The sequence below is a fragment of the Cervus elaphus genome, chromosome 19 (assembly GCF_910594005.1).
Source record: "Cervus elaphus chromosome 19, mCerEla1.1, whole genome shotgun sequence".
Classification (NCBI taxonomy): Eukaryota; Metazoa; Chordata; class Mammalia; order Artiodactyla; family Cervidae; genus Cervus; species Cervus elaphus.
In genome coordinates this window covers 48,260,547-48,275,925 of record NC_057833.1, presented here as the reverse complement: position 1 = coordinate 48,275,925, position 15,379 = coordinate 48,260,547, and the positions used below count along the sequence as shown (strand labels likewise).

The window sequence follows — 15,379 nt, the reverse complement described above, 5'->3', positions numbered from 1 at the left end:
TTGTGCGTGCCTTAGTACAAGGCCAGTTTCTGTGACTGTTCTGTATGTCCTTTAAAAAAGTGTTCCTCAGGATGTAGTTTTCCAGATGTAATAGAACAACTTTATTAATCATAGATTATTCAGCTCTTCTAATCACTTTTTTACTTTTAGTTTTCATGATCTCCCATTACCATTGTTTTTTCTTTTCTATTTCCATGTTTCTTTTTCTTTTCTGCAGTTTTTGTTTTGTGTGTGTGTTGTTTTGCTTGATATGTTTTGAGGTCATGTTATTAGATACATAAGAACTGATGAGAGCTGTATCTTTGTTATTCCTTCTTTGTCTTTCAAATATTCTTGCCTTGAATTCAACGTAGATATTAATATAGTTTCCTCCTCCTTTTTTTGTTTGATTGGCTGTTTTATTTGAAATAGTTGAGTTTATTCCATTGATACTTATTTTTATCTCATCTCGAGTCTTAATTCTGTCATTTTTCAAAACTGATTTTTATAATGTTCTCCTGCTGTTTTCTTTCCTTAGCAATTTTTGAAATAGTTTAGTTTTAGTTCTCATGCTCATGCTCAGTTGTGTTTACTCTTTGCAACCCCATGAACTTTAGCCCACCAGGCTCCTCTGTCCATGGAATTTTCCTGGTAAGAATACTGGAGTAAAGTGCCATTTCCTACTCCAGGGGATCTTCCTGATCCAGGGGTCAAAGAGAGACTCTTTCGTCTCTCGAGTTGGCAGGTGGGTTCTTTACCACTAATGCCCCCTTGGAAGCACCAGTTTTAGTTCTAATGATGGTTATCTTTTACTTTAAAACTCCCTAAAACTGAGGTGACTGAGGCAGTATCTTTCCTCCTTTGCTTTTGCTATTGGAGTGCTGGTGTATGCACTGGTGTATCTTACTTGTAAAGCACTCTTCTCCTCAGACAACCTAAGATGTAACTGTAAGGTAATGAGTTTGGCTTTCTTATGTGACTCACAAAATGAACTCTGTTTTCTTTCATTCTATTCAGTAAGCAGATTTGAGTCTCCTGTATACAAGATCATCCAATATTGAGGAAGTCTTTCTGGCTATCTTGCTTCAGTGAAAGCACCATGAACATTAAAAGGGCTTTGGAATCTGTGCTAAGAAGCAATTTGACCCTGGTTTAAATGCAGTTAAGATATTCTTTGGACATTGAGCACTGTGACTAGTTCTAATTATGTCACAAACTGTCCAATCCCAGAATTTTCTCTGAAGCAGAATGGGTAAGAAAGGTTTATACTAGGTACCCCTTCTGATTTAAAAAATTGGGTTTATTAGATTTATGCTAAGAACGCTTATTGTGGCAAATAGATGGAGGAACAATGGAAACAGTGAGAGACTTTATTTTGGAGGGCTCCAAAATCACTGCAGATGGTGACTGCAGCCATGAAATTAAAAGATGCTTGCTCCTTGGAAGAAAAACTATGACCAACCTAGACAGCATATTAAAAAGCAGAGACATTACCTTGCCAACAAAGGTCCATCTAGTCAAAGCTATGGTTTTTTCCAGTAGTCACGTATGAATGTGAGAGTTGGACTATAAGGAAAGCTGAGCACCAAAGAATTGATGCTTTTGAACTGTGGTGTTAGAGAAGACTCTTGAGAGTCCCTTGGACTGCAAGGAGATCCAACCAGTCAATCCTAAAGGAAATCAGTCCTGAATATTCATTGGAAGGACTGATCCTGAAGCTGAAACTCCAGTACTTTGGCCACCTGATGTGAAGAACTGACTCATTTGAAAAGACCCTGATGCTGGGAAAGATTGAAGGCAGGAGGAGAAGGGGACAAGAGAGGATGAGATGGTTGGATGGCATCAGTGGACATGAGTTTGAGCAAACTCCGGGAGATAGTGAAGGACAGGGAAGCCTGGCATGCTTCAGTCCATAGGGGTCGCAAAAAGTTGGACACCACTTAGCAGCTGAACATTAACATTAGATTTATGCAATGGAAGTTCAAAGGAAAAGGAAAGTAATTCTACTATTACCTGTTTGACGGTGGTACTTTCTGTAGATTATCCTTTATTAATCAGCTGTTCTATCTGTTTTACAGATAAGGGAACTGAAACTTAAGGAGTTTAGTGACTTGCACAGCTGGTTTGTGCAGAGCCAGGATTCACATTCAGGCTGGCCTGACTATGAAGCTTATTCTCTTTCCACTGAAGACATTTTCTGTCTGCATATTAAAATAGAAAAGAAATAGAAAAAACATGGTCCTTTTCCTTAAGGAAATCAACCATATACCAGTAAATAACTTTTTTAAGGATTAATATTGAGAGGAATGATATAGTGGCAGCGTGTATTGTGGAGTTTCTAACAAAAAATTTGGGGAAAGACTGAACTAGAGCTGAACCTTAATCCCTGATTGGGACACGAAGAGAATCATTCCAAGTGGAAAGGTCTCCATGAATAAAGTCATGGGAGTAGGCATGAGGTTAGCATGTTTGCAATTGAGTGTGGTACAGACTGTCTTCAAACTGAGAAGTACTGAGCAGGATGGAGATTTTTTGAACTAAGGAGTTTGCATATCATTGGTGGTTAGGTTTCTGACATAAGGGATTTTCCTTCCTTTTGTTAAATCTACTCATTGTTAACATTAAAGAAATTTGATGTCATTAAAATGTAGTATGATTAGTAAAGCATTTGTTGAGTAGGTATAAAGTTACCAGCTTGCCTTCTAGACATTGAAGTTCCCTCCTAGACTTTGAGATTCTGCTATCAGCCACTAAAGGGATGGGACTACCAGTGGTTAGATTCTTCTAAGTGCCTTAGTGCTGAGAGCTGTATAATAAAGTCAAGTATGTTTTTTCTATAAGCATATTATTTATTTAAAAAGCATCATATAAATATTTAACTACATACCCTACAAATTAAATACTATATAATTAAAAACAGAAAATATAGAGCCAGATAAGAAGAAAGTTAAATGCAAATTAAACATTGTAGTTTCTTGCTACGTCAGTGTTATAATACTTATTTCCCTAATTATGTTTTTCCCTGCTTTAAGAATGAATCCATTACTTCTTTCCAGGAAATGCTTTCTGGCATTAAAAGTCCTAGGTGCTTGCCTGACCACTGTCTGTCAGCATAAGATACCTTTGATACTTGAGTATTTTAAAAATCCTTTATGGTACTTTCCAGCTTCTTGTTTGCAAACTTGGTACATATTATTGACCTTTCATTAATTGCTAGCCTGATGGAAGGTGGAAATAGCTCCTCTCTTATCTACATTCCCCTTATGTAACCAAAAGTAAACACTGTTAACATATCACTATTTCTTTTAGTATATGTATGTTGAGATCACAAATATAATTTTACATTCTGCTTTTTATACTTTTACATACTTTCATTAGCTTTGGAAACTCTTCCTAATAATATATTTTACTGGTTTCATGATGTCCCACACGTGGATGTCACATACCTCTCCTTGAATTTCAGGGATCACATCATTATCTGACTTGGGACAGCCTGACCTTCAACTTGGTCTCAGGTAGATACCACATTCCAATCCAGATGACTGGCATGCTGTAGATGGGATATGCTAATAAGTTGAAGCTGTTTCTTTTTACCACTAAAAAGAGCACTGAATGTAGAAGATATACCAATATATATTTCTTGCATTGAATCTCATTTTACAGTTGCACAGTACTCACTATTTACTATTGATTTCACTTATTTTTAGTGATTAGTTTTATATTGGCTTTATGGTATAACACTTCTTTAAAAAATGGCATTTATTTATTACTTTACTGTTTTAACCTGAGTGTCACTTTTAATTGTGATTTGGCATGCTTAAGACTAAGTTGGCATTTAGGGAAATGGTTTTTCTTGGGTATCCTTATTTGAGTTGCTTAAGTAATTCCTGTTACTTTTCAAAGAATGTAGTCAAAATCCTCCAAAAAGAAAATAGATAGAACTTTATTCTGCAGTTGGCTTTGCTGTTTGTTGATAAAAATAATTCAAGTAGAGATGGATTATACTGTCCCTTGCCACTTGGGCCTAGTTCTTTCTTGACATAGGGTGAGATGCTTAGAAAGACTTGCTTTTAATTTATGGTGATTAAAGAAGAACACTCTGTGGGACTTTCCTGGTGGTCCAGTGGTTAAGAATCCCCCTTGGAATGCAGGAGATTCAGGGAACTAAGATCCCTCATGCCTTGGGGCAACTAAGCCCTGCACACTGCAACTAAGACCTGATGCAGCCAAATAAATAAATAAATATTTTTTTAAAAAAAGGACCACTCTGTATACTTGCAGAAGTGGCTCTACAAAGGACTGCTTTGAGGCTCATCTAGTCCTTGCCTGTGCCTAGAGGAGGTTACATGTGAATGTAGGATACCATTCAAATAATTATTACCAAACAGGTTTAGCTTAGGAAAGACTGACCTCAGTTGCTAACAATCTGGGTCAACGATGAGGAGGAATATTTTACTTCCCATGGTGATCTATTGACATCTAAGATTCAAATATGAATGGATTAATCCAGCCACTATGTATGGGCTTCAGTTGAATTTAGTATTTTAACTCTATGAAAATGAAAACAAAACAAAAAAAAAAGAAAATGAAAACAATATCATTAGGAGAAAGGATCCTAAAAAAGGCAAAGACACTAAAGAGACTGATTATGTAAATAAAAAAATTTTTTAAAGTTTACTTTTACCTCTACATGAGCATGTACCAAATATAGATGATTTGGTACATCTTAGAGTAAGAGCCACATTCTTCTGTAGCTTTGGTATCTCAGGGACACTTCATGTTGGGGAAGAAAAGTTCTTCAGTTCATCCAGAAGTTGTTAATAAATCTGAATGCTCAAGGTTTCTAGAGTTTCAGTGCTCTTTGTAAAATTTTGGGATCAAAGCCCTAGGATTTAGGGTACTTAGTGTCTACATGCAGGATTTATGATGATGTTCTTTGATGGTTAAACTAGTAAGATCAATACAGAATGAATCAGAACACAGATACGCAGAGTCACTTGAGGAACCAGACTGGCTCTCAGGCCTGCACAACTTGACTGTAACCTATTGGAATTGTGTCAGTCAGAACAGGCCAGATTAACCCTGAGGAAGCATAGGAGATGGAGAATCACTGAAGCAAAAGTTGGCAGTCAGTTGGCCTCTGTGATGGCAGTTTCTTACAGTACAACAATAAATGGCCTTTTAATGACCACCTCAGTCCTGTGTGCATCTTGGTTACCTTGAAATATCTTTCAGAACTGGTTTAGAAATAGAACAGGGGAATGGCCAACAGGTACATGAGAAAGTGCTCCACAAGACCAGTCATGAGGGAAATGCAAATCAAAACCAGAGTGTCATCTCACACCTGTTAGAAGGGCTAACATTTAAAAGTCAAGAGACAACAAGTGTTGGTGAGGATGTCGAGATAAAGGGACCCTAGGGCATTGTTGGTGGGATTATAGACTGGGGCAACCACTCTGAAAAACTGTGTGGAGATACCTCAGGATATTAAAGATAGAATTGGCATATGATCCAGCAATTCTCCTTCTGAGTATATATATCCCAAGGAAACAAAATCACTATTTCTTAAAGATATCTGCATCCCCATTTTCATTGCAGTGTTATTTAAAATAGCCAAGACATGGAAACAACCTACTAACATGTTTCCTAACATGGAAACAAACACTGACAGATCAATTGATAAAGAAAATGCCACACACTCACAGACACATACACGGGAATATTATTCAGAAGGAAATCTAGCCATTTTTAACAGCATGAGTGGTGGGCATTATGCTAAGTGAAATAAATCAAACAGAGAATGGTAAATAAGTATTATCTCACTTATATGTGAAATCCCCAAAATCCAAAGCCCATAGAAACAGAGAACAGATTGATTACTAGAGGCAGAGAATGAGGGGGTAGGGGAAATGGGTGAAATGGTCCAAAGATACAAAGTTGTAAGTCAGTTTTAGGGGCATAATATACAGTATGGTGACTATAGTTAACAGTTCTGTATTGTGGTAATATATTTGAAACTTGCTAAAAGAGTAGATCTTAAAAGTTCTCATCACAAGGAACAAAAGTTATAACCGTGAGGCGATAGATGTTCACTGAACTTATTGTGGTAATCATTTCACAGTATATACATATATCAAATCATTATGTTGTATGCCTTAAACTAATATAATGTTATATATCAGTTATATCTTAGTAAAACTCAGTGGGGGGAGAAATAGATCAGAGGAGCCTGGTGACTCAAGTGTTTAATGACATAAGGTTAAAAAAACCTGGTGTCTCCCCATTTGAATAAATTCTTGATCTTAAGGGCTCTAGAGTAGAAGATCAGAGTGAGATCCATCTGGCTTTTCCTTTTTAGACAATACTTCTGTACCAGACGTAGCTTCATTCATTTTATTTTGTCTGCCATTACTCTATTCATCCACTTTTCAAAAATGGCTTAAAAAGTGTACAAAATGTATGAGAAGTTAGTTTTGAGCACTGATCGAGTTAAAAAGGATTTCAATTCAGAACCCTGCTACCCTTGTAGCTATTTAAATGATACTAAAATGGTTATGGTAAAAGTCCCTTGAAGAAATTATAACCATCCCCAGGACTGTCCTTGAAGGGGAAAGAGTCGTGTTCTAACAAGATATGAAAAAACTAGGTAAAGTGTATAGTGTAGCAGTTGGAGGCCCAAGAGGAGGAGTTTGATACCTCATCTCCTCATGTTTTCCTTATCCATTTGATTCTGTGCATCCAATTCTTTTTATTCAGTTGCAGCTGGTTTTGAATTTTTATTGGGTAAGAAGCTGTATTGAGAAAATGCTGGGAATCTGGGAGGAACCTTGAATACCATCTAGGGCAGCAATTTTTAGACTTTTCCACTGAAGTACTTCAGATGATCCAGGAGAATAAGCCAATAGTTGATTGACTGGGGGACGTGTCGTGGCTTAGTGCGAGCTTAGGACATTCTTGCCTCAATTTTAGCTTAAAAAATCATGGGAGAAAATCATGGGCAATTTTTATGCTTATCTATAATATTTGTGTACAAATATATATACTTAGCACTGGAAATACAGTTAATAAAAAGTTGTTTTTTAACTTTTTTGTTCAGCCAAAGGTTTCTGGTTTTCAGCAAATGCCCTTCATCTCTTTATATAGTGCTCACATAATGTCGTTGCCCAACTGAGCCACTGGGGAAGCCCAGAAATGGATCTTACTGGCTCACAAGCCAAGAAACACAGGGTATGGGCTACTTGTGTGAGGATAAAATGATAGTAGATGAAGATCACCTTACAAAGCACAATATGCTATGTAAATATGAGGGCTTTTTTTTTTTTTTTTTTAAATTTTAAAATCTTAGTGTTCTTTATAGCTTCAGTCCTCTCAGAATTGGGTCTTACACCCAAGTGAAAAATTAATAGGGGAGAGAATGTTAGGATGTGGGACAGGAAGCTTCTTACCTTAGACTTTCTGTGGCATGGTATGATCGAGTACAACAAAGAAACTAACCATTGGTATAACTGATGGCTTTGCAGGAGGGAGCACTGGCAGTTGCTGGGTAATTTGAAGACTACTGTGGAGGGTTTAGTGTCAGCCAACAGCCCCAATGTCTGGTCCAAGTATGGTGGCCTGGAGCGGCTTTGCAGAGACATGCAGAGCATCCTCTATCATGGGCTCATCCATGACCAGGTATGTATACTGCTTCTTTTCTTTTTCTTGCCAGATTGGCCAGATCCCTTGTTGAAAAGAAACATTTGCATTAAGTTGTTGGCAGAGAGAAGATGAAGGCAACTACTTGTGTGAGCCCTTGAGAACAGGACTGTGATATGATGATAATGAGGAGGAGAAGGACAATGTGGTGATAAATCATTAAGGTTTTCCTCTTAAGACTATCCTAGGATATAGCTGAGAAATATTTACAGGATATTGTCGTTTTTAGACTATCCTTTGAACATCATTTTGTAGATAACTGGTTGATGATTATGAAGGATAGTTTTTAGTTATAGCTTATGTTTTTTTCTATATAAACTTTGTTGATGTTGAGCTTCTTTTCTTTATATCCTCAAACACTCTAATAAGCTTTGAGTATTAAAAATGGGTTAAATCTCAGTGGTTTCTGCTTCAGTTCTCAATAGCAGTTACTCCATTTGCAGTGTTTTAAATAAGGTTTGGTTCTGGGTAGAACTGTCAAGTGGGTCATTGGATCTGATCCTCCACTTTTTAAAAATCAGGCCTCATGTATATGTGCATAATTTGTGTTCCCAAACACTCATGCTCTTCCCTAGTCAGGGCCTAGTCTTCTTTCCTGAAAGCTTTTTCTGAGTCTGGCTTGTCTTTCTTTTTTAATCAGAGTTTATTCTCAACTAGCAGTCACACTGGGAAAAAATGAATTGGTATTAAGATATTCATAGTTGATAGGATTTATTGCGCTACCCTCCCTTCCAAAATAGTGTGTATTACCTCTAAACAAACTCTTTAAACCAGTTTTCTAGTTGAGTTTCAGAATTCACTGGAAAAGTTGGCTTAGGTTAGATTCTCTTTATTCAGAGTAAGTTCTGAAAGTGAGGCCCTCTTTCTAAAGAATTTTGAAGATCTGAGGACAATTTCTTTTTTTTTTCCCATTTATTTTTATTAGTTGGAGGCTAATTATTTTACTATATTGTAGTGGTTTTTGCCATACATTGACATGAATCAGCCATGGATTTACATGTGTTCCCCATCCCGATCCCCCCTCCCTGAGGACAATTTTTATCCTTTAAAGAGCTGAATTCTTCTCAATGGTCATCATTATTAAAACCTCACTCAAGGAGTTTGGATGTGACATTGTATAGTAGACTGACAAACATCTTCAGAATCAGACAGAACCTGGATTGAAATTGCTCAGGTCCTTGGGGAAAAAAATGGCAGTAGTAATAATTATGGATCTCTGAGTTAGACTGCTCTTATTTTAATCTCAGTTTCAACACTGTGTGGTACTAAGTTACATGACTGTTAGTACTTGTGTTTCTTCGTTTCTAAAATGAGGCAGTTACACTGGTATGTACCTCATAGGATTGTTGTGAGAATTAAATGAGATAATACCTGAAAAAGCTTTAGAAAGTGTAAAAAGTTGTCTGTCAGTCTTAACTGTTAGGTGATGTTATCTTTTTTGAGCTTTTTCTCATCTGTCGAAATGATGATAATATTATTTATGTCATAATGTTTGATAGAAAGAGTAAATGAAACAGCATACAAATTGGCCTAACACAGTTCTTGATACATAGGAAGTAATTAATAAATGTTCCTTTCACTTTTTTTTTTAAGTTTCAAGTTGCATATTGTCCTGTGAAAAAAAAATATGAACATTGAAATTTATAGAACAAATAATTTGACCCACCACAATCTTGCTTCTGCCCTTACCACTGTTGTTCTTGCTACTGAAGTTTAAGTAAGTTCGTGTTACCAAATCCAGTGCACATCTTCCCTCTAAACACTGTCTTGTGTTCTTCACTGTTGAACATCATCAGACCTTGACTCATGTTGCATTATTATCTTCCTCATAGAGACCTCCTTCTACCCCTGCAACCACTCTTTCTTAATTTCTTTCCCTGGAATTTCTTCCTCTCAGATTTTCAGTTCAGTTCAGTTGCTCAGTCGTGTCCAACTCTTTGCGAACCCATGGACTGCAGCATGCCAGGCCTCCCTGTCCATCACCAACTCCCAGAGCTTACTCAAACTCATGTCCATCGAGTCACTGATGCCATCCAGCCATCTCATTCCCTGTGGTTCCCTTCTCCTCCCACCTTCAGTCTTTTCCAGCATCAGGGTCTTTTTCAGTGAGTCAGTTCTTTGCATCAGGTGACCTAAGTATTGGAGTTTCAGCTTCAGCATCAGTCCTTCCAATGAATATTCAGGACTGATCTCCTTTAGGATGGACTGGTTGGATCTCCTTGCAGTCCAAGAGACTCTTCAAGAGTTTTCTCCAATACCACAGATCAAAAGCATCAATTCTTTGGCATTCAGCTTTCTTTATAGTCCAACTCTCACATCCATACATGACTACTGGAAAAACCATAGCTTTGACTAGACGGACCTTTGTTGGCAAAGTAATGTTTCTGCTTTTTAATATGCTGTCTAGGTTGGTCATAACTTTTCTTCCTAGGAGCAAGCATCTTTTAATTTCATGGCTGCAGTCACCATCTTCAGTGATTTTGGAGCCCAAGAAAATAAAGTCTGTTACTGTTTCCATTGTTTCCCCATCTATTTGCCGTGAACTGATGGGACTGGATGCCATGATCTTAGTTTTCTGAATGTTGAGTTTTAAGGCAACTTTTTCACTCTCTTCTTTCACTTTCATTAGGAGGCTCTTTAGTTCTTTGCTTTCTGCCATAAGGGTGGTGTCATCTGCATATCTGAGGTTATTGATATTTCTCCCAACAATCCTGATTCCAGCTTTGCTTCATCCACCCCAGCATTTCGCATGATGCACTCTGCATAGAAGTTAAATAAGCAGGGTGACAATATACAGCCTTGATGTACTCCTTTCTCGATTTGGAACCAGTCTGTTGTTCCATGTCCAGTTCTAACTGTTGCTTCTTGACCTACATACAGATTTCTTAGGAGGTAGGTCAGGTGGTCTGGTATTCCTATCTCTTTAAGAATTTTCACAGTTTATTGTGATCCACACAGTCAAAGGCTTTGGCGTAGTTAATACAGTGGAAGTAGATGTTTTTCTGGAACTCTCTTGCTTTTTTGATGATCCAGTGGATGTTGGCAATTTGATCTCTGGTTCCTCTGCCTTTTCTAAAACCAGCTTGAACATCTGGAAGTTCACAGTTCACGTACTGTTGAAGCCTGGCTTGGAGAATTTTGAGCGTTACTTTAGTTTTTAATAGAGTCCAGTCCTACGTCCTTATCTCCTCTTACTTTGTACATTTTCCTGAAACAGTCTCATTCACTTGCATTGTTTTAACTATCACCTGTACACTAACAATGCCCAGCTCAGACCTCTCTGCTGAATTTTAGATCCACAAGACTACCTATCTGCTGTACATTATCATCTGGCTGGCTGTCCTACAGGCCAAGCACAGCATGACCCAAAACAAACTTATCTTCTCTCATAAGATTGCCTTTCCTCCTGATCTTTAAAATACTAGTCTGTGGCATTGCCACCTCCTCAGTCTCCCAAAGCCAGAGTTGGGAACTGCACCAACAGGTTTTATAGAAACCCAATACAGATTTCCCAGACTGAGGACCTACCAGATTAGAGGCACCATCATTTAGTGGTTCACATACTTGCATCTTGATAGTAAAAAAGTTCTTTTCTTGGGTCTGTTACTAATTTTGCATCATCATGTGGAGTAATCATTTTGCTGTAATCACAAGACAGTTTTACCATCTGTGCCAGAAAGAGAAAATGTGTAATGATGAAATAGTGAAGTGAAATTCCTGAGTGAAAGATGCTTGGTAAATGCAACACAATGTTATTGTTATGAATAAGTAATAAGATCTGTGAAGGCACTTGGTCACCAGAATGAACACTATTATAGTGTATGGTCACCTACAAAATAGCAATAGTGTTAGTCAGTGGAAGCAGGGCAAACCAGGCAGCTCTATCATACACATACATTCAGCAACTACAGGCTCAAGTGAGAAGAATTAAATACAAAAGAGCCTTACCACCTTCACCGCTGCTCTGTTCTGCCTTGTAAAGATCTAAAAATTAAAGTCTGTGTCAAGGACTTGTTTTTTCCCTCTCATTTCCTCCCTAAAGATTAAGGCTTTCAAAGGCTTCTAGCTGCTGTGTCATCAGGAAGCTATTCTGGGTGTTGTGCCCTTGGAGGGGGAAGGGATACAATGATTCACGCTGGGCATATCTCTTTTGTGCTTTCCTAGGGATGTGTTATGGAATGTGAACTGTGTTTTTTTTTAATCACTCAGGGCCTTAGGAAGCTGTAACATCATAGCCCTATTCTTCAAGGGATCTCATTTTCCTTGACATCTGCATCTGGACTACCTCTTAGTCTTTCCACAAGGCACAGTGTGTTTGATAACCCCTTTTCTGCTGCTTGGAAATATGGAGATGCTTAACCCCCGAGATTTCTGAGCTGACTATAAGTGCAAAGATCCCCCCTTTTCCACCACTAAGAAGAAGCCTGTAGTTGGCGATATAGATGTCCCAATTTAAAAATAACAACAATGACAAAAAAGACCTCTTGTGTATGTGTATGTATATATTTGGCTATACTCTGCGGCATGTGGGATCTTAGTTCTCTGACCAGGGATCAAACCTGTGCCTCCTGCTTTGGGATCATGGAGTCTTAACCATTGGACCACCAGGGAAGTCACTGTTTATTTCTTTTCTGAATATGTAAATAACATGTGTTTTTATTTGCTGAAAATTTAAAAATTATCGAAGAGTTTAGAAGAAAGTAAGTTATTACCTTGTAGATAAGGGCAGTCCTGATCGTAAATCCGAATGTATTTGCGCAGAACAGAGGAGTAATCCTGTCCCTTTCTGTCTTAAATCCTCATGCTTGCTTTTCTTCCTTACCAGTAACTGTCCTCTGTGTCATTTCCTCCCTTCTCCCCAGAATAGGGTACTTTCATCTTCATTAAAAACCTGTGGCAGATATCTTTTCTCCTCAATTCTTTTATTTATTTATTTTTTCTTTCCTCCTCAATTATTTTCTTTTTTTTTTTTTTTTTTGTCATACATTGATATGAATCAGCCGTAGATTTACACGTATTCCCCATCCCGATCCCCCCTCCAATTATTTTCTTAACAGCGTCTACGAATTTGTCTGCTGCCTCTTGGTCAGCAGCAGCTGCTTCTCCAAACCTCTTTCTAAAAATTTTAAACCATCCTTTGTTGGCATTAAATTCTCTAGCTTTAGATCCTCCACCGTTTTTGCTTTCAGTTGTCACATGATGACTTTGCTTTTTCTTGAATCATATTAGAGTCTTTAGGTATGTCTTCCCTATAGCAATCCTGTACCAACATAAAAGCTGAGTTTCCAGTATGTGATTAAAGTTATTTCTCAAAAAGTACAAGATTTTTGTGCCTGCTGGAGTAGCTATAGCAACAGCTTCACAAATTTCCTTTTCTTTTTTTACCATAGTCCTTATACTGGATTCATTTATCTTGAAATCATGGGTAACTGCACATGTAGGCCTCAATCTGTGGTGTAGATTCGACTTTTTCTTATAATGCCATGACTTTGCTTCTTGGAAGCACTCCCAACATTGCTAGTGGCACTTCGTCTGGGTCCCAGAGTGTTGTTCAGAGTCTTTGCTATTACATTAAACACAATGGAAAATACATGAGAACTGGGAGAGGTCACTTTTTACTGCAGTATATATTTTACTGAAGAGCCGAATAGCTCATACAGATACGATTAGTGTCACATGGCATCTTGAGTGGACACTTGCAACATTTGCGCTCACAACAATAACAGGAGGTGGCTGCAAAATTATTATAGTAGTATATAATCGTGTAAAATTAACTGTGCAATTATGATTTGATGTTCTTCTATATGTTTGTTTACACTTCTCTTGACTGCAAACGGCACCATGTATGGCCCCTAAGTGTTTGTGTGTGTAAGTTTTTATAAACGTTAACTTTTCATAATAGGTATGTATATATTTTATGGTAGTAAATTATAAAGTAGGCTAGCATTTACATATGTTTTATGGATTCATGAGATATCTAACTTTCCTAATTTTTTTCAATATTTCCAAGCTATGCAGTTCATCTATGAGTTGTTTTCAAATTGTTACAAACCTTCAAAATTTTTTTCCAATATATTTATTGAAAAAATTCCACATAGAAGAGGACCCACACAGTTCAAACCTGTGTTGTTCAAGGGTCGACTGTATAACCTTCTATATCATATGCATATATTATCTCCTTAAAAGAACAATTAGAATAGTTTTTAACAATTGACCTTTAAAAGGGTGACTATCTGTATGTGTTCCTTTGATTGCTGTTGAGAACCTTTATTGTGGCAAGGGAAGGTTAGGCTTTTCTTTTTCCTCTCTTTGAATATGGATATAAGAACTGGATGTGGTCCAAAATGGTAATGATTTGTTTACCTTATGTGTTCCTGAAACAGGTGTGTTGCCGCCAGACTGATTACTGGCAGTTTGTGAAAGACATTCGCTGGCTCAGTCCCCACTCAGCCCTTCATGTGGAGAAGGTAAGAAGTAAAGGCAACCGCAAGGCTTTGTTTTCTGATGTTCTGTATGCAGAGTCTCCTAGGCTAGAGGGATGGCATATGGCAAGTTTCCTATTAACCAAGGAGAGGAAATTATCCCTGTCGGACTGATTTGGAGAGGAGGATGCTTTAAAAAATAAGCCTTGCACACTCCTTGCTCTCGGCCACTTTCCCTTCTCTAGGGAAGGGGTATAAAGTTTTGTTATTTTCAAAAGATTTGCAAATATGGGACCAGAATGAAGCTTTTCAGAATCCAGAGCAAATGGCAAGAAGTTTTCTGAATGGGTAGGGGTAAGTAGGACTGATATGTGGTAACTGTTTAAGAAGAAGAGGATACACCAAATACAAAAAAAAGTGAGGTTCCTGGAGACCAGTATCAAATGGAACCTGACACATTCCCAACAACTTTAGCTTCTGTTGTAGCCCTCTACTCTCCTGTTCTCTCAGCTCAGTATAGTAGCCCTGGTTCCCAGCCAGGGACAGAGCTCCAGCAGGTTAGGTAACTTGGCCAGAGTTACAAAACTAGTTCCAGAGCAATCACTGCCAAATATATATGTTTATTTATTTAACCCTTGGTTGTGGAAATTTTCAAGCATTGTCAAAATTAGATTAGTGAAATGAACCCAAAGTATCCATCACCCATCTCCAGTACTTACTGATTCATGACCAGTCTTGTTTCATGTGTATCACACTTACTGCCAGGTTCATTGCTGAGGCGATGTCTGGAAAAGTACCTTATTTTTAAATTATCGGGGAACCAAATTACAGGGTGGTCACTCTGGCCATTTTTTTTCTGAGAAAAGACCAGAGCACAGTGATTTTCTTACATGGATTTTTTTTTTCTGTCCTTATCACTTTATTTTTCCCACCAAACCCCGCTCTCTAACTTTCTTTTCTTAAATGTGTTTCTATAATCATTTCCTCTTAGAAGCTACCTGAAAGTGCCATCCATACATTTTTTTTTTTGCTCTGATTGTGGGCTATGAAACCTTGCTTTTAGAAATAGCCAATAGGAGTATGTTTCAAATAGAGAATGCTGTGGTGAGAACCAGAAAGAGGTGCTCAGGTGGTTTCTCTTTGGTAAAGAATCTTTGGGGGCATTTTTCCTAGATTTCTTACCCCAGGTTTTTCTTGCCTTCTTTTCTGGTTGTTGTTGTTCCGTCACTAGGTCGTGTCCAACTCTTTGTGACCCTGTGGACTACAGCACACAGGCTTCCCTG

General features: G+C 37.8%; 1 protein-coding gene across 8 annotated transcripts in view; it reads left to right on the top strand.

Moving 5' to 3' along the window:
• The window catches only part of RUBCN (rubicon autophagy regulator), a 61,609-nt gene that overhangs the window by 16,922 nt on the left and 29,308 nt on the right, over window positions 1–15,379 (top strand). For 6 of the 8 annotated variants that reach the window (XM_043873877.1, XM_043873875.1, XM_043873872.1 and 3 more), the window contains 2 exons: window positions 7,500–7,653; window positions 14,058–14,141. In XM_043873877.1, the coding sequence (XP_043729812.1) occupies window positions 7,615–7,653; window positions 14,058–14,141 (123 nt within the window). In that variant the 5' untranslated portion in view covers window positions 7,500–7,614. Of the gene's footprint in view, window positions 1–3,442; window positions 3,495–7,499; window positions 7,654–14,057; window positions 14,142–15,379 lie in introns of those variants that run through there. The other 2 variants (XM_043873878.1, XM_043873879.1) reach the window with 2 other exon arrangements.